General features: G+C 42.3%; 1 protein-coding gene across 4 annotated transcripts in view; it reads right to left on the bottom strand.

Annotated features, from left to right (window-relative positions):
* LOC141103383 (coagulation factor XIII B chain-like) overlaps nucleotides 1-19,213 on the bottom strand; it is a 1,101,294-nt gene that overhangs the window by 139,595 nt on the left and 942,486 nt on the right. For all 4 annotated transcript variants that reach the window (XM_073592898.1, XM_073592899.1, XM_073592902.1 and 1 more), the window contains one exon: nucleotides 4,706-4,888. In XM_073592898.1, coding sequence (XP_073448999.1) covers nucleotides 4,706-4,888 — 183 coding nt within the window. The remainder of the gene's footprint in view (nucleotides 1-4,705; nucleotides 4,889-19,213) is intronic.

Here is a 19,213-nt window from a genome sequence, read left to right as displayed (position 1 = left end):
GGAAAGGAACTTGCTAATTGCTTCCTTTCTGTCGGTGATGGCCGCGGTCGTTTGCGGGGAGCGTAGGTTGTATAAGTCTGTATAGTAGTGTACAAATTGTTTAGCAATATCCTCAGATGAGGCAAAGGTCCTACCAGTTGGGTCTTTAATCGAGTGAATAGTATGAGCAGCTTTCTTAGTCTGTAGGGCTCTGGCTAGAAGTTTCCCTGACTTGTTACCAAACTCATAGAAGCATTTTCGTTGCAATGTGTATTTACGCTTAACAATTGTGTGTAATTCTTCCAAGAGCTCATTTCTGGCTTGAGTCAGTTCTGCGAGTGCTTCAGATGCTAAGGATTTTTTGTGTTTTTGTTCCAACTTAGTGATGCGGTTAGTCAGTTCGTCTAGTTTAGCTTTTCTGAGTTTGTGTCGTTGTGCAGCCATAGATATGAATGTGCCTCTTATGACGCACTTATGTGCAGCCCAGACTGTTTCATGTGATGTGTCACCTACTCCATTTTCGGTGAAGTAGTTGGTAAGCTGTTGGGAGATCGTACTGGCGAGTGCTGTATCCGTAAGTAGGGAGTTGTCCAGTCTCCATATTTGGGGATGTGTCCTCGCAGTGGGCATGTGCAGGGTCTAAGTTATAGGGTTGTGGTCTGATAGGACCATTGGTTCGATATTAGTCGTCTTTAGTAGGGGGAGATCATTTTGGGAGAGAAAGAAATAGTCTATGCGGGTATATTTAGAATGTGGTGGGGAATAAAAGGTGAAATCCTTACCATCAGGATGTAGTGTGCGCCAGGTATCGTGCACCAATAGGTCTTTAAATAGTGTTTTGATGGCGCGAAGAGCTCTATAAGTAAGAGAGGAGTGACCATTGGACGTATCAAGAGAGGGATTGAGGGGCACATTAAAGTCCCCTCCGATTATTAGTGTGCCCGAGCTGAAAGTCATAAGTGATTGGAGTGTGGTGCGAAAAAAGGGGACTTGTCGTTCATTGGGTGCGTACAAGTTGGCAATAGTGATTTGTTTTCCGTAAATGTCACCTTTTATGAATAGGAATCTTCCGCACTGGTCGGTTTGGGTGGTAGAGACCTTGAAGGGACAGTGTTTGGATATTAGGATGCAAACCCCTTTGGACTCAGCCTCGTCATTGGTCGCGTGATAAACTATCGGGAAATGTTTGTCCTGTAATTTGGGGATTGCGTCAGATCTAAAGTGGGTTTCCTGAATAAGTGCAATATGGGTGTTGGATTTGTGCAGTGAGGAGAGTAGGAGGGATCTTTTTTCGGGGGTATTTAGGCCGCGTATATTGATGGATTTGAGATTGAGGGACGTGAGTGTGTGCTTTTCGGCTGAGGGTGCGTGTTGGGTGTCCATGTCCTCCGCCGGGGTGGGGCAGAACAGGTTAGGGGGGGTAGGAATGGGTTATTGGTGCTCTATGTGTGCTAAGGTCAGTCTGTATTATGATATATAGAGCGCCACGGGGTAACCGAAGAGGTAACAGGGATGAATTACTATCCCGTTATCTCTAATCAAGAGAATCGATCGGTGGAGTACAGGTAGGTGCAACGCACCTCCACTGTGTGGGGGTTGGTGTAGACCAGACACAAGAGGGCTTGTGATGGTGTGAGATATGTGAATCTGAATCTCCTGCTATCTCTCGACCATGGAGTTATAAGTAAGGAGGAGTGTATGGGACTGTTTGTCCCTTTTCGTTTGTGTGTTTTGTTTTTTTTTTTTTGTTTTTTTTTTTCCTTTTTTTTTGTTTTTTTCCTCCTCCCTCCTTCCCCTTCCCCTCCCCTCCCTCCCACAACCTTGATTGCGTTATGTACGGCATGAGCGTTTTTGTACCGTCTACTGACATATCTCTCATCAGGGTGACAGATGAATACGTACAGCGATAGTATAGGAAATCATAGAGTGCGTGTGGGATGACGGTTTCTAGCCACAAACCTCCGCATACGATAGCAAGTACCTCGAGGGGGGCGTGCCCGTGCCAGTGTCCAACACCTGGGATGCCAGCAGATCAGGGATTCAGTGTGGGAAGATCTTCTGAAAGTCCGCCTTGTGCATCGACGGTGTGGAGCAGCCATGTCTGGAGGGCCCGTGACCGGATAGCGGGGGTGTCCTGTAATCAGCGGGTGGTTGTCCATGGAAGGATAGCACTGGAGTTTCGGATGGCATGCGGATCTTCTAAGCGCAGTGGAGGTGGTGGGGTTCGGTTACCGTAGCGATCCAGGACAGTAGTTGAAGTGTGTTTGGGCGGTAATCCATGCGTCCTGCTCCAGATCCAGGTATGAGTTCCAAGGCGTCGGGAACGAAGGCTGGGCAGCCTCAATGCCTATGGTACGCGTGCCGCTATTAGCTGATGAGTCGGGGATTTTTACAGCGGTGGACTGTAGAGTGTAGGGCTTCCGCTTCCCATACAAGAGTGGGTGTGCATATCCGGAGTGCGCGCGTGAGGCATCATGGGTGTCGTAGTTCGACTCGCAGGCGTTCAGAGTCCGATGGTAGAAGCGGGGCGGCCAATAAAATTTCCCTGTTTTCCTTTTCCCAGTGTCATTAAACGAAATGCCAACAGTTCACATTTTCCCCTATCAGAAAGTTGGATAGTGGTAATGAGGGGGGAGATCAGAACGAAGGAGCCGCACAAAGCAACTGAAAAGTGAAAACATGGATTGGCGGCATTATCAGGCTACTGTCGAATCCTCCCAGGGAATCAGCGATCCCGTCTGGCTCTTCTTGAGGTGGGGGATTCGGATGCCCTAAAGTTGCGGTGCTGGGTGCGGCGTGTGCCGTGGTGTTCAGTGGCAGACGGTGATCTTCTCCTTCGTTGCCCTGAGTTTACAGCCTCCATGGGATCTGCGGGAGGGTGATCTCTGCGCATTGCAGAGCGGCGAAATTCCGCATACCAATTAGGTACTTCCACTAGCGGGATGTTGAGCGCCTCACAAAAGTAGGGAAGGTCCTCAGGCACTTTGAGGAATGCAGTGCGACCCTGTGAGGTGGCTGCCAAACAGAAAGGAAACTTCCATTTGTATGTGATTCCTTTGGAGCGAAGTGTGTCTAGCAGGGGTTTCAAATCTCTGCGGTGTTGGAGAGTTATGCCTGAGAGATCTTGAAATATTTGTACTGATTTCCCTTCATGTATTATTTGAGGGATGCTTCTGGCTTGTCTGAGGATGTCTTCCTTAATCTTATAGTCAGTCAGGCAGCAGATTATATCCCTGGGTGGGTCTGTGTCCCTTCCTTTGGGTCTTAATGCGTGGTGAATCCTCTCAAAGTCGACTGGTGTCTGGAGAGGTCTGTGAAGGATACCATTAAACAAGCTGGTGACGGATGGCGTCAGATGTTCCCCCTCAATTGACTCAGGGAGCCCCCTGATCCTTAAATTATGTCTCCTACCCCTATTATCGAGGTCCTCGATATGCCTCTGCATGTCTCTCATCTGAAGAGTATGAGTATCGACATGGCGGGTAGTTTTGCGCAGTTGTAAGTCTTGTTGTTCGGCCGTTTGTTCCGTTGCCGCGACTCTGTCAGATAAGGCGCGCAGATCAAGGCGTAGCTCCGAGATGGCGGCAGCAAGGGTGTCTTTTATATCTGCCGCAATCATCCGCAGATCATTAATGTTTAACTGGGGGAGATGAGTTTGTTCCTCCGCTGCATTCTCAGTCGTCAGGCTGACAGGGAGTGTGAGAGACGGCGCTCCCAGTTGTGAGGAAGTTGCGGCCTGTGAGCTCCTCTGGCGGGAGGGCGCCATGTTTCCTCTGCTCGTTCTAAACATCTCAGGGATATTTTGTCCAGTGTTGTCCGCTTGCTCCCTTGGGGAGCGGGAACGTGAGGCGGATGTATTCCGGGAGGCAGTCCCCATAATTTGGCTCAATGTTGGGTCGATTGATCCTCCGTTAGGCAGAATTCAGGTCGTGTGAGAGCAGGAGCTGAGGAACTAAGCAGCCATCTTCATGCCAGGTCAGGCCACGCCCTGGTATGAATATTAACGGAAACCTCGAACCAAAATTAAAAAAAAAAAAAAATTGCGCGGGGGTCCCCCTAAAATTCATACCAGGCCCTTTGGGTCTGATATGGAAATTAAGGGGAACCCTACACCAAATTTAAAAACAAAATAGCGTAGAGGTCTCACCCAAAATCCATACCAGACCCTTATCCGAGCACGCAACCTGGCAGGCCGCAGAAAAAGGGGGGGCGAGAGAGCGCCCCGCCCTCCTGAACCATACCAGGCCACATGCCCTCAACATGGGGAGGGTGCTTTGGTTTAGCATTTGGAAATTATGACAGTGTTCAAGTATATTTGTTACTTTGCTACCTATGTTCATATATATACAGCAAACAATATTCACCTTTAGTCTTTTGATAAAACGTAATAAAAAAATAATTGGTAAAAAATGTATATATATATTTATATATATATATATATATATATATATATATATATATATATATATATATATATATATATATATATATATATATATATAAAATAATTTTTGTATGTAGAGCGGTTGAAAATGTACTATTCCATAAACTAGTGCATACCAAAACTTCAACATTTACAAATATACATTGCATCCAGAAGTGGATACTTAGTGTGTATGTTGAGCGACTTCGGGCCTAAATTATTAGTAGAATAATATATACGTTCATTTATCTTAGAAAACCAAAGTGTGTGAGAAACTCTCCATAAATACTGAAATCACCATACCTCGACAGACTGGCTCCTTTTCCCAAACTCCGTCTTTACATATAATGACCGGTTTTCCTTCAAGCTTATAATAATTTGCACACTTATATTTTACAGAAGAACCCGTTTGGTAGTCCTTTTGTCTTATTCCTGTGATGTCTCCAAATTGCACTACTGGTGGTGCACCGCATGTCTGTCCAATTGCTAAAAAAAAAAAAAAAAAAAATTCAAGTCACGCAACTACATGTTTTTACAAACTTTTACCATTTTGTATTCAAAGTCAAAATAGTTTTTTGAAAACACAATGTAATTTTTGTCTTTTTTATTCATTTATTTTTTTAGGGATACTATGTCTTTTTGTTTTTTGCTGTATCTCATTGGAGAGATTTCCCTTCAGTTGCCATCTCGGAGGCACAACAGGATGTTATGGAAAAACACTGTAAAGTCAGGGGGAACATCCTTTTGACAGTTACCAAAGAAACAGCTGTCCACATTGGAAGATTTCCCCCCATCTCCTGTTCTAGGCACAGCTATAACATTTTGGAATTTCCTTAATTTTCTGTCCCAGTGACTTTAGTAATATAAATGGTGAATAGGCACAGAGAGAAATAAAAATCTGGCAAAAATTTGAATACTTACCTGCACAATCCAAAACATGACAAGGAAAAGAACTAAAACAGGTTTTGGCTTAAGACACACTAACGTTTTGAAATAGAGAGGCATAGAAGACAGATGGCAAATTAGATGGACCACGCATTTCCGAAACACACAGCAAAATGCGTGTTTTCTGTATGGCTTGCTACGCATTCAGAAAAACACAAATATGAATGGAGCCTCATTGTTCTTGTGTAAACACACCAGTTGTCCTTGCCCTTGTCCTCATCAACATGGGGACAAGGTGCTTTGGGGTGGGGGGATGCAAGGCCCCCCTGCCCCAAAGCACTCACCCCCCCATGTTGAGGGCATGTGGCCCGGTATGGTCCAGTAAGGGAGGGCGCTCGCTTGTCCCCCTCCTTTCCTGACCTGTCGGGCTACATACTGGGCTAAGGGTCTGGTATGGATTTTGGAGGGAACCCCACACCATTTTTTTTTGCAGTGGGAGTTCCCCTTAAAATCCATACCAGACTGAAGGGTCTGGTATCTCATTTTTTTTTCATTTTGGCAGGGGGGTTCCCCTTCAAGATCCTCAGCACACAAGTCGCACCGCAAGTTGGATCATCGTGATCTGACTTATATTCAAATGAATGGGCTCCCACAGGGAACCATTGATTTTAAATAGAGGCAGAGAAACACTGCTGAAAGCTGGTGCGGCTAAACGTGCATAAACGTCAATGCAAAAATCTACTAAAAGCACCTTTAATACAGCCGCTTTTTCCTAGCTTTGCAGCTCATTTTCCAGCACCCTGTGTGCATGAGGCCTTAGTCTATCAATAACTACAGAAATATTTGGAGCATCATAAGATTTCTATTTATTAGTCAAACTGAGTCTGGCCACAAACAGTACATGAGCAAAATATTTAGAATTAACATTCCTAGGCAGGAAGTGCATATAAAGGATAAAAGAAAGTTACAAAAACATAAAGGTATAAAAGTGAGACACATATAAAAGCAAAAAGTATCAAATAAAAAGGATAAACAAAATAAAAAACGACTTTTCCTTTTGAACATTGATCATACCTCCACATCGATGGAAACCCTCAGGTATGACAGAGATTTGATTTTAGATCTCCATTGACATACAGATCAAAAGTGAGTTGACATCAACTTAGACTAGCCAATTGGATGGAAGGGGCTGGCCACTGCCTATTTTCTAATTAACTAATTTTAGTAATAATAGTCTTTAAAACCCCATAAAGGTTTCCAGCCTTTAGCTTTGGATCAAAAGACTAATGGTCTCAGCTGTTGCTCAGCTATGCGTCCAAACTCGAATACCCCGCACCATAAAAAGGACCCAAATAATAATGCCACCGCATTTGTACAAACTTGTTTTTTTTATCAAGTGCTGCATGGGATGGGAGTTTGGAGTTCTTACCATTTTCCAGATTTTTTTTTTTTGAAGCTTGCAATACACACATCTAAGGCTAATTGAGATGCAAGCAAAGAAACTATGGGATGTAGTGAGCATCTGTGGTAATTGGCCTACACAAATTATTTAACTTTTGAAAACTGTTCCAGTAGATTTAAATTTCACTGGCTTAATCATGAAAAAATGTATATGACAATAAGAAAAAAAATATTTCCCGAACCTATGCTCTCTTTTGGCTAAGCAAATCTTCCCAGGTTCATTTCGCCAAGGCTTAGTGAATCCGGTTTTAAATTTGGTATACCCAAACTCAGAGGCGAATCCTGTTATTAAAGTCTGAGGGTGGCGAATCCTGTCATTAAATTCTGGAAACTTTTAGGGCTAATAAACAAACTACTGTGCAAAAAAGGCATGGGACCGTAGGCACTGCCATGGCAGACATGTAACAATGTAAGAAAAAATGACTATATGGGGAGAGGGTCTTTTAATGCGGCTTGGAGGATAACATTGAAAATACACAAATCATTTTATTAACATGCTTGGAAGATGCTTTAAAAACTATATGTGGTGTTACAGAACAGCGTGGCTTTTACAGTTTCAGCAACAACATAAATATATTTCTATATCGTACATCACAGGACACAGAGCAGGTTATTATACTAATAACTACTTGGGTTATATCCCACCTATAGGCGAATGGACACTGGTAGATCAATCAGAACAATCAAATAGGAAGTCCTCCCCGATATAACCCCTCCTACACAGGAAGAACAGTTTTTTTACCAGTGTCTGTAAGGTGGTAGTCACTGATGTGATACATGTGCTCTGGGAGCATACTTGGAGATCTGGATGGTTCTATTTAAAATCATGGACTTAATTCAGATCCATTCGAAAGAGCTGTCAGCCAAAATGGATGGTACCCGAACCTCATTGGACAGGAGAGAAGATTCCTCAAGGGTTTTTCCTGTAATGCAGCCTAATGGCGCTTGACCCTGTGTAATGGAGCCCTGTGCGGTGTTTGTTCTGACCACGGTGCTTTCCTACAGGGTGCTATACAGGTCCAGGGGAGTGGACCCCGCATTAAGAGGGACACTGTCCCTGAAGGTCTTTTATGAAAAAGCTTGCCGTGATGGGTGAAGATTGGACTCCTGTTATATTCAGAGTCCTGCAGCAGGAATGGTAGGTCTGCATTAATTTGCAGTTTCTCTTTATAAAAAGAGCTGACTGTCTGGTGTTCTTTCAGTAGCCCCTAGGGGCAGTGTGCCATTTGAAACATGCTCTGTGTACTTCTTAGGAGTATGGGCAGCCGTTTCTCATCCAGCCACTAGAGGGCACAGGGGCTTATTTCTATTTAGGCAGGAAGTGGAGGGGTGGCCATGTTGGCCATGTGCTCGGCAGTTTCAGCTGGGCCTCTTAAAACATAACAGCAGCCCATGGATACTAGTGAAGTGTGAGTACTTACTAAGGGAGAACTGTGTGGCCAGACAAGTCATGATTATATACTGATTATAAATAAAGAATTGCGCTAGGTGCGTGATAAATAAAAAACATGTAAATTACTAAAATAAACCGTGAAGGATATCCTGCTGCTAGGCACTATAACCCCGATATAGGGCACAGAGAGATAAATGTATAAATAAAAGTGCAGCGCCGCATAATAGACCAATATTTACCAAGTGAATAAAATGTGTAGGCTTACACTAATGTAAAGTATATAAATTAATCATGATCAAAAATAACATCCAGTGAAAAAATAGTCCATACGTAATTAATGTGTTGAAGAAAATACATGCATAATGAAACACAAAATGTGACAACAAAAAGGTTCATAAGTGAAGGTGTCCCAACGAAAGAATTCCGATACAGGACCCTGGATCTGTGTTCTCCACCACTTGTGCTGCCCGTCACCTTTCAATAAATAACGGAGTCTTACCAGAAAGCCTGCGACCACCCTTCTCAGGGGGGTCAAGTCAGGCTTAGTAGAAACAGCAGGGACACTGTTAAGAGCTCCCTTCTCTCACAGGTGACCAGCTAGCGTCAATAAGGAATAACTTCCATGGCACACTCACAGGAGACAAGTGCTGCGCACCAATGGTTAACCGAAGGGACAGGAGCCACACGCCAATGAGCATCCACTTCCACAGCATTCGATGGATTATCCAAGAAAAGGAGGGGAGAAAAAACTCCAGTAGTGCAGATTCCTTTGGTGGTTTATTTAAACAAAAGTCCAAATACAATAAAACGTTCCTTGCAAGCATACAGATAAAATGTTCTGCTAGTATCTAAAAACAAAAACAAGCATGCGCCGTGCGTGTATACGCAACAAACCCTAAAATAATTATATACTGCATGCTTACTGCTGTAGCCAGGGATTGCTACTATAATTATTGTTGAACGGTTCATTATTTCTTGTATACGAGTTTGGCTCCCCCTAGTGTCTGCTGAACTCTGTCAGGATTTTCTTTCCTCCTTGAGAAGTGAATAGGGCAATGCATTGTGGGATATGTAGTCTGAATGAGGAAGTGACCCTGTTAGCTGGATCAGCCCTGGACTACAGGACAGATAATGCAAAGCACGCAGAACTGCCTGCTGGGAGGCGTGATAAAAGGAGAGGCACGGCCTTTCTTCAGTCTCTCTGGACGCCATTCAATACCTGCCAACAGAAGGTCTGTGTGTGACCAGGAGTGTGAGACTGCGGCCTATACAGTGAGAGCCGGATTGCTCGCCTCTGAGGGATCTTAGAGGACAGCCCTGCTATTATAGCAAGCGGACCGGCCTGTGCTTCAGAGCAACTGGAAGCCATCTGCATTCCAGCCCATCGGGAGTTGTAGCATCGGCATGGTGGTGCCATCTTCACCGAACGGAGACGCCAGGAGGAGATTCTGGCTGGAGCCTCATATCTATTGGGATCCATTGTGGTGAGAGGACACCTGGATATCCAAATAGAGATTACAGTATTGCTGAGTGAGTTCTTTCCTACAGACTGCTGGTGAGACTTGTAGTTCCACGGATGTGAATCTACTTCTTCACAAGTATCATACAGCTGGGCATTGGGGACTTGTCTTCTCTCCTACACTGTTGGGTTAGTACCGAATTGCACTCACATGTAAAGAGGAATTTACAAGGGGTGATATTTCTTCTGTTAAGCAATCATCATTATCCATTTGTTCTTCAGTCCTGTTCTTTATCCCTTTGGATTACAAATATACAAAACTACACTGCAGTATAAACATCAGGCTAGCTAAAGACATCCGAAATCTTAAGAACATTCACCATCCTTTCCTTTTACTAAGCTCTGCTGCTCTATATGCAGGGTTGATTATGGTATTACAACCTAGGGGGAGCCATTTTATTGGGACAATCTAAAAATGTTGCACTGTGTTACTGTGTGCATATGTTTTGTTCGTTTATGCTGGTCTGTGTGCTGAGGCCTCAGGGGACGGATATCCAATACATGCGTTGAGGGTGTTGGATATTCACCTCCCTGTATACCTGTTCACATATACCTTTTCAGGTAACGAAGGTACACATTCTGTATATTGGAATTAAGTGATATTTCCTGTCAGTTATAACTTGTGTGTTCATGCCATTTTATTATGTCTATTCTTTATCTCAAGTAAACATTTCTGAGTGGTTCATTGATATTGTGTGAGTCTCTATTTACTACCACAGCTGGTGACATGACGGAACCCAGGGCCTCTGTAAATATACTTCATGGTTTATCATTATTGCGTTTCCTCTCTATTGCTGGGTTCCGCACTAATATTATCTTGTTAAATATTTTTATTGACATTTGTATAAAAGAATACAAATTATAACAAGCGTCGTAACTTGGGATACATATATAAATAATGGAAACATAGATGTGAGGATCCAGAATAAGGTCAAAATCTTTGGAAATAATTTGTGGAGCATGCCTCCAGACCACCCATCCACCCCATATGGGCTCAAGCTGTGGATGGGTGGGGGCATGGTTATCTAGTTTTGGAAACGTAATTGCAAATAATATTTGGATTATGTGGTTTATAATATAAAGATGTAACAATCTCATTAATAAACATTAGCTGAGTGTAACCAATTTTAAAAAGACAAATAGTGAAACTCTAATCCCCAGAAGAAGAGCATAACTTAATGCAAATTGAGGAATAACACAGTAAATAAAATATTAAGGGATCCCAGAGTTGTCTTTTATATAGTAAACAAGAAAATAAAAATAAAAAAAGTAGATAAAGAATAGAGTACAAAACCGTACGGGCAACATAGTAGTATTAATGAATATCAAATAAGGGATACATTAAATTGCCCTTCATATAAAAGATGACTTAGGAAGACAAGAAATAGAACAGAAAAGAAGAGAGGGAGAGATAAAAGAAAAAAAGAAGAAGAGGAGGAAAAGAGGAGAAATCTCTCGAGGTGATGACCCGGCTCACAGCATGGATAAATAATACGACATTAATAACACAAGGAATCTAGTAAGGTAGCAACAACGACTGGTCAAACTCCAGAGAAAAGAAGTGTTTAACCCATGGTTGCCAAATCCTACGGAATTTATTCATGTTATTATCTTCGATAGCTCTCATTCTTGCTAAAATGACAGCTTTGTTCATTCTGAGTTTGGGTTCCGCCATAATCAGATTATTGGTCTTCCATGCCTTGGCTATGGTTTGTTGGCTGCAGTATTAATTTGAATGAGTAATTGGAATTGCTTTTGAGTGAGTGAAGCCGGTTTGAGATTTAAAAGTGCAATGGCAGGGTCTGGGGCAATATAGGTATCTAAAGCTTTAGAAGCCATTGTAAATATATTTTTCCAGAATTCTTGTACCACCGGGCATTGCCACCACATGTGAAAGTGGGTTCCTGGTGAAGAGCATCCTCTAAAACAATCATTGGGATAAGATGGAAAAAATTTTGCTATTCTAGCTGGTACTAGATACCAACGTGCTAAAACTTTAAAGTTAGTTTCCAAAGCATAACTATTAGGAGATGATGATTTGGTGGCTAACCAAATATTAGACCAGTCGTTGCTGTCCAAAGTTTGTCCCATATCCTGTGCCCATTTAGCAGTATAAGATGGAAGCAACTCATTAGAAGTGGTAATGAGTGTTTGATATATAGATAAAATCACCCCTCTAACATGAGGGTCGCTTATACAAATACGTTCGAATTGAGACATTTGATTGAGTGGTGTACTTGAACTGAGGAGAGGCATTTAGAAATTCTTGATTTGTAAATATCGAAATATCTCAATATTTGAGATCCCAAATTTTGTACATAACATAGGAAATGTTTGAAAAGAGTCAGTAGATACTAGCTTGTACAATCTAGACAAATTTAAAGAAGTCCATGCAGAAAAAGATTTCGGAAATTTCCAGGCAGGATAAAAATCTGGATTCCAGAGAAAAGAAAGAAGGGGATTATGTATTGATTGGAGTTTATGGGAGCTACGAAACTTATCCCAGATGGCCATGGAATGTTTTGTGATGGGGTTAGTAAGATGAGATCTATCTTTTGTCTGAATCCACAACAGGTTGGCTACTGAAATGGGGTCGCTGTCAATAGATTCAATAGCTACCCACAAGGGTATTTCTTTAGTAGAATTAGAATGATATTTAGTTAATATTGACAGTTGTGCAGCATAGTAATAAGAGGAGAAGTTTGGTAGGCACAGCCCCCCACAAGATTTACTAAGATACAATGTGGATTTAGGAATGCGGGGTGTAATGTTACCCCAAATAAAGGACAGTACCTTGCGTTGTGTGAGTCATAAGAAGTAGGACGGTAAAGAAACAGGAAGTACTCTATATAAATATAAAACGTCAGCAGTATTGACATTTTTACAGCATTTATCCGTCCTAACCATGATAATGGTAGTGATGACCATTGCTTCATAAAACCTGTAACTTATTTTAGTAGAGGTAGATAGTCGGCTGCGAAAAGGTCAGTAAGTGAGGATGTGAGATGCACTCCTAAATATGGCAATTGGCGAAAGACCCAATTAAAAGGTAAAGAGCTTTGAGCCTGATAAAGGTCTGATTGTGTTAAAGAGACATTCATCGCATTTGATTTGGTGGGATTTACATATAATGCGGAGATATGTGAAAATGTATCCAATAAATTGAGAAGATTTGGGGTAGAAATGTGGGGATGAGATAAAAAATAAGTATATCGTCTGCAAAAAGACAAAGTTTGTGTTGGTCTTCGCCTAATTCAATACCTTTGACGTCCAGATTGGATCTAATTAATTGAGCTAGAGGTTTTATTAAAAGGGCAAAAAGGAGAGGGGATAGGGGGCATCCTTGTACCTGTTCTAATATCCAGCATGGCCGATTTATAGCCTGTGTATTTGATATAAGCCCTTGGATTATTATAAAGAGAAGAAATCCAAGTCAGAAAGTGTTCACCAAAACCCCATTTTTTGAGCATATATTGCATACAAGGCCAGGTGACTGAGTCAAATGCCTTTCTAATGTCTAGAGATAGAACGCAAGTTGGGATATGTCTAGATTTAGCTGCTTGAATCAGTAAGAGTGTTCGTCTAATGTTATCCCCTGCCTGTCTTTTGGGTATAAAACCCGTTTGTGCACGGTGTATTAGTCGGCCTATAATATTGTTCAAACGGGACGCAAGGACCTTGGCTATAATTTAATGTCTAAATTGAGAAGGGAAATGGGTCGATAATTAGTCCAGGAAGTAGAGTCAGAACGTGATTTGGGTAACATGACTATGACAGTTGTTAATGACTCAGATTGAAATGAAGAACCGGACAAGAGAGAATTAAGGGCTCTGGTTAAACTGGAGTTAAAAATGTGCTCAAAACTTTTATAGTATGATGCCGAAAACCCATCTGGGCCTTTTGTGTAGTTTCAATCCTTTAATAGCAGTCTGAACTTCAGTAGTTGCAATGGGGCACTCAAGTCTCCCTCGCTGTTCCTGATCAATAATAGGAAGCTTAATATTGGAAAACAGCATATTTGCATTATTCAAATTAAAATCTATAGCAGGGGAATATAACTTTAGCTAACTTAGAGTGAAACACTACTAGTATTTTAATTGGGTTACTAGTGTATGCGTCTTGGGATGTTTTTAACCTAATGGAGGTCCTTATTTGATTAATAGATTTCAGACTTCTTGTCATAGGGGTGTCAGGTTAATTAGCTTTAAGATGTTGGATATGTTGGTGTTTGCGTATAAGTTTGTCTGCTGAATCAGTTATAAATAGATCTAAATCTAGACGGGTTTTGTCTAGTTTAGCATTATTGATGGCATTCGGGGATGATTGAAATGCATTATGACAAGAATTAAAGGTAGCTTACAACTTTGCGAACATTAGTTTACGTTCTCTTTTAAGCTTTGTTGCCTGCTGTATCAATCTGCCCTGAAGGACCGCTTTATGTGCTTCCCATAAAGTGAGGTCAGAAATGTCTCCTGTACCATTAGAAGAAAGATAGTCATTTAGCGCTCCTTCGATCTCAAGTCGATGGGAAGGATGAGTAGATTCATTAATACACCAAGTGGTATCATGTGACCTGGGTATTGTGGAAGCAATAGTGGTGAATATTGCACAATGGTCCTTCCAAGCAAAGGGGAGAATGTTAGAGGATAAAATTTCAGGAGTCATGCTATAGGGGACTAAAATATGGTCTATACGTAAAAAAGATTTATGTGGATAGGAGTAATGTGTAAAACGTCTACTAGAGGGATTAATTTCTCGCCATGTAGCAACCAAACCATGTTTAGTAAGTAGATGTTGGAGGGTTAATTTATTGGAATTGGTGATGGGGACTGAAGGCGATTTTTCTAGCAAAGGAAAAACCGTCGCATTTGAATCTCCGCATAGGATTACAGTACCAAATTTGTGTGTTTCCACAACTTGGAAAAGATGGGATAAGAAAGATTCTGTTTTTTTATTTGGAGCATAATATGATACGATTGTAATAGCTATATCTGATATATATCCAGTAAGAAGTATGTATCTACCCTCTGGATCATTTAGTTGTGTTAGAAGGGTAAATGGCATAGAACGGTGAAACCCTATAAGAGTCCCACGTTGCTTAACTGTAGTAGATGCAGTATAAAATTGTGGATATGAGGTAGAAAGAAATTTAGGGGAAGCTTTATCAATGAAGTGGGTTTCCTGCAAACATATAATGTGAGCCTTCTTGGCTGAAAAAGACCGCATTTCTTTCGTACGTTTGTGTGGAATATTAAATCCTTGCACGTTTAGGGATAGGATGTTTATAGATGCCATAGTAAAATAAAATTGACTGACTATCTTAACATAGAAAATATGTTCTAAAACTAGAGCCTTGGTCACCACCTCGAGAGAGAAAAGAGAAAAGAAAAAAAGGAAAAGACAGAATAAGGAAAATCAATATATTGTTGAGTAACCCTGTTATGAAAATACTTTGATATTAAACAGTAACAAAGCACTAGGGTGTGGGAGCATCTCCTAGGAGTAATAAAAAGACTCCTAGAGGCTCCAAAGCCATCCTCAGAGTCTTGCATAATAATAGCAAGGGTCTGCAGGTGGCGAAGGGGGCAGCAAGAAATTCCAGAAAGGACGAACCTCGCCGGAGAACTACAGGAACTATGTAGTAATTACCATAGCCTATGTGTTATTAACTAAGCAAATCTAAGACACAACCAACCATGAAATGATCACTTTGGTACTAGAAACATGTAAAGAAAAAATAAAAAAAATAAATAAATAAATAAAAAAATGGGGGGGGGGGGGGGGGGAGTATAAAGAAAAATTGCTAACGTTTTAAACGCTATTAATAAAAGATAGCCAGATAATAAGAGATATAGGCCAAAAAAATGGGCCATTATTTCCGTCCATTAAGAATTTAAATAAAAAAAAAATAAAAATTTAAAAAATAATAAAAAATATTTTTTGGAAAAAAAAGCAACTGAATTACGATTCTCATTATAATTCAAGCAAACTGAGAAAATTCTAAATGATTATTATTAAGATAATCATTAGAGAAAAATATAGGCAAAAAAAAAGGATAAAACACCCCATAAATCTGTAGTTATGGTTTTGTAGAAAGTAAGCTAGTTTAGACAGTGAATGGTACTGGAGACCTGAGAGAGAGAAATAAATCAAAAAATATATGAAAATCAGTCCATCGAGTCTTCGATAGTAGGAGTCGGATTTTCAAAGCGACCCCGCTTATGTAAATTCTGGCGTGAACAAGTAGATAGGTTCGGGTCCGCTGCTGTATTTTGCTGAGGGGATCTGGAAGCTGATCTTCTGCGAGATTGGTCTGTAGATGGGGCTCGGTCTGCTAGGCCCATTTCAATCAAGGCTGACTGTAAGTCCTCTGAAGAGTGACAGACATATCTGGTTTCTAAATGAGTAAATCTGAGGGAGAAAGGGAATCCCAATGAGAAGTGATTTGATTACATTGAAGTATTTGTAATTGGGGTTTGAGAGTGCGTCTTTTAGCCACTGTAATGGGAGATAAATCTGCAAAAAGCTGATGTGTTTGACCCTGGAAGATGAGGGGGTCCTTTCCTCTGGCTGTTGCAAGCAATTGCTCTTTTGTGCGGTAGAAATGCAGCTTAGCAATTATATCCCTAGGAGGGCCATTTGTTTTACGTGGAGCTAATGCTCTGTGCACTCTGTCCATCTCCAGTCTCTCCACAGGAATACCAGGTTGTAATTCCTGAAATAATGCAGTGATAGTAGCTTGTACATCCAGAACCATCTCAGGGATTCCCCTAATGGGCAAGTTAGCCCGGCGGTCCCTATTCTCTTGGGCTTCTAAACGGGACTGTAATATAGCATTCTCTTCTTTAAGATTCACATATTCAGAAATATAGTGCTGTGTTTGACATTCACGACGAATGTTCTGAACTTTACGAATGAACGGACTTGCCTACACACGATCAACCAAAGTCCGACGGATTCGTACGTGATGACGTACGACCGGACTAAAACAAGGAAGTTCATAGCCAGTAGCTGCCCTAGCATTGGCTTTTGTCCGTCGGACTAGCATACAGACGAGCGCACTTTTCGACCGGACTCGAGTCCGTCAGATAGATTTGAAACATGTTTCAAATCTAATTCCGTCAAACTTTTGAGAAAAAAAGTCCGCTGGAGCCCACACATGATCGAATTGTCCGACGGACTCCGATACGCCGGACCAAGTGTGCCAGAAAGTCCACTCGTGTGTACGCGGCATTAGTCAGCAGTTCTCAGACCTAGCTCTCTTATTTATCTTGTCAGTTTATCAGTGATGCGGTTTGAAGTCTGTTTAAGAGCTTTCTGCAGCATACCTTCAAATTTTTTAAATATGTCAGATTGGAACTCTGTTTGTGAACCTCCAGTATCAGTCAGACTCCCCATTAGCATCCACTTAAAGAAGCTGCACTTCTTTACTGATGCTGGTTTTAATTTTTGATTAAGTGCCCCTCAAAACCATTATGCCGCGTACACACGGTTGGACTTTTCGTCTACAAAAGTCCGACAGCCTGTCCGACAGACTTCCGGTGGACTTTCGGCGGACTTGCGGCAGACTTTCTAACGAACGGACTTGCCTACACACGACCACACAAAAGTCCGACGGATTCGTACGTGATGACGTACACCGGACTAAAATAAGGAAGTTGATAGCCAGTAGCAAATAGCTGCCCTAGCGTGGGTTTTTGTCCGTCGGACTAGCACACAGACGAGCGGATTTCGGGGTCCGTTGTAGTTACGACGTAAAGATTTGAAGCATGTTTCAAATCTAAAGTCCGCCGGATTTGAGCCTGAAAAAGTCAGCTGAAAGTCCGGGGAAGCCCACACACGATCGGATTGTCAGCCAGCTTTAGTCCATCGGCGTCCGTCGGACTTTTGTAGACGAAAAGTCCGACCGTGTGTACGCGGCATAACTATCTGTACCTGAGGCTTTGAGTAGTGTGTGCCTGGCATTTTTTTAAACTTTTGGGACCTCTGTGACCTGTAGTCCTCCAGCGAAAACGTCACTGGAGTAGAGCTCTAAGCTGGCATTACCTTCCTCTCAGGCTTCCGCGCATGCGCCCCCAACACTAATATTATCAAGTAGGTGTGCTAGAGGGGTTGGGCCCATTCTTGAGATTGAAAGGCAGAGTACAGAACCAAACATACATTAAGTGGCTCCTCCGGGGGTAGCACTACACTGCTTAATTTGGGGAGCCTGTACAAAAGTTGATACATCCCTAGCAGTGCACTTTAACCGGTTCCCTACCACCGCACGCCGGTTGGATTCGTTAGAGCAGTGTTTCTCAACTCCAGGCCTCAAGGTGCCCCAACAGGTCATGTTTTCAGGATTTCCCTCAGATGAAACAGCTGTGGTAATTACTAAGGCAGTCAAACTGATCAAATCACCTGTGCAAAATAATGGGAAGCCTGAAAACATGACCTGTTGGGGCGCCTTGAGGACTGGAGTTGAGAAACACTGCGTTAGAGGACCGATCAGTCCCCAGGGCCAGACCAGTGATTTATGGTCTGGAACTGGTGATCACTCCTAATGAATGGAAACCTTTCCCTGTCTGTGTAAGTGTAAACACAGACAGGAGGAAGTGATGTCGTCTCTCCTCATGGAGTCTTTTCGATTCCAGTGAGAGGAGAGATAACATCTAACCGTGAGTTGCACCAACAGTACACTAACACCAGTACACATAGGTATACTTGCCACACCCCAATGACCCCCCCGATCCCCCCCCTCCAGTTAACCCCTTCACTCCCTGTCACAGTGTCACCAATTGCAGTTTTCATATTTTTCAATGATCACTGCATTGGTGTCATTTGTGACTGAAATAAATGTTAGGGCAGTTAGTAGTAGCCTCCATTAGGTCTAGGTTACCCCTCTAAACCCCCCTAATAAAGGTTTAACCCCTTGATCGCCACCCAGTTAACCCTTTCACCCCCTGTTGCCAGTGTCACTAATCGATCACCGTATTTGTAGTTAGCCAGTCAGTTGACTAGTTTCACCGCCAGGTTTTTATAGTGTCAGGTACCCCCATATACTACCTAATAAAGGTTTTCACCCCGATTGCCCCCTAGTTAACCCTTCCACCCCCTGTCACCAGTGTATTAGTGTTATGGGTGACGCTGGTTAGTTTGTTTTTTATAGCATCAGGGCACCCGCCGTATAGTACCCAATAAAGGTTTAACCCCCTGATCGCCCGGCGGGTGATATCAGTTAGGTTTTAGCATCAGTCAGGGTCTGCGTCGCCCCAGGCAGCGTCAGATTAGTGCCAGTAGTACTAACACCCACGCATGCACCATACACCTCCCTTAGTATTAGAGTGTCTGAACGGATCGTTTTCTGATCAGATCTATACTAGCATCCCCAGTAGTTTAGGGTTGCCAAAAACGTAGTGTTAGGGGGATCAGCCAAGATACCTGCTAGCACCTGCGTTTAGCCCCTCCACCCAGCCCAGCCCACCCAAGTGCAGTATCAATCGATCACTGTCACTTACAAAAACACAACACACATAACTACAGTGTTCGCAGAGTCAGGCCTGATCCGTGAGAA

Source organism: Aquarana catesbeiana, linkage group LG07 (genome assembly GCF_042186555.1).
Source record: "Aquarana catesbeiana isolate 2022-GZ linkage group LG07, ASM4218655v1, whole genome shotgun sequence".
Classification (NCBI taxonomy): Eukaryota; Metazoa; Chordata; class Amphibia; order Anura; family Ranidae; genus Aquarana; species Aquarana catesbeiana.
The sequence above is the reverse complement of the archived record's forward strand: the minus strand, read 5'-3'. Positions and strand labels throughout refer to the sequence as shown.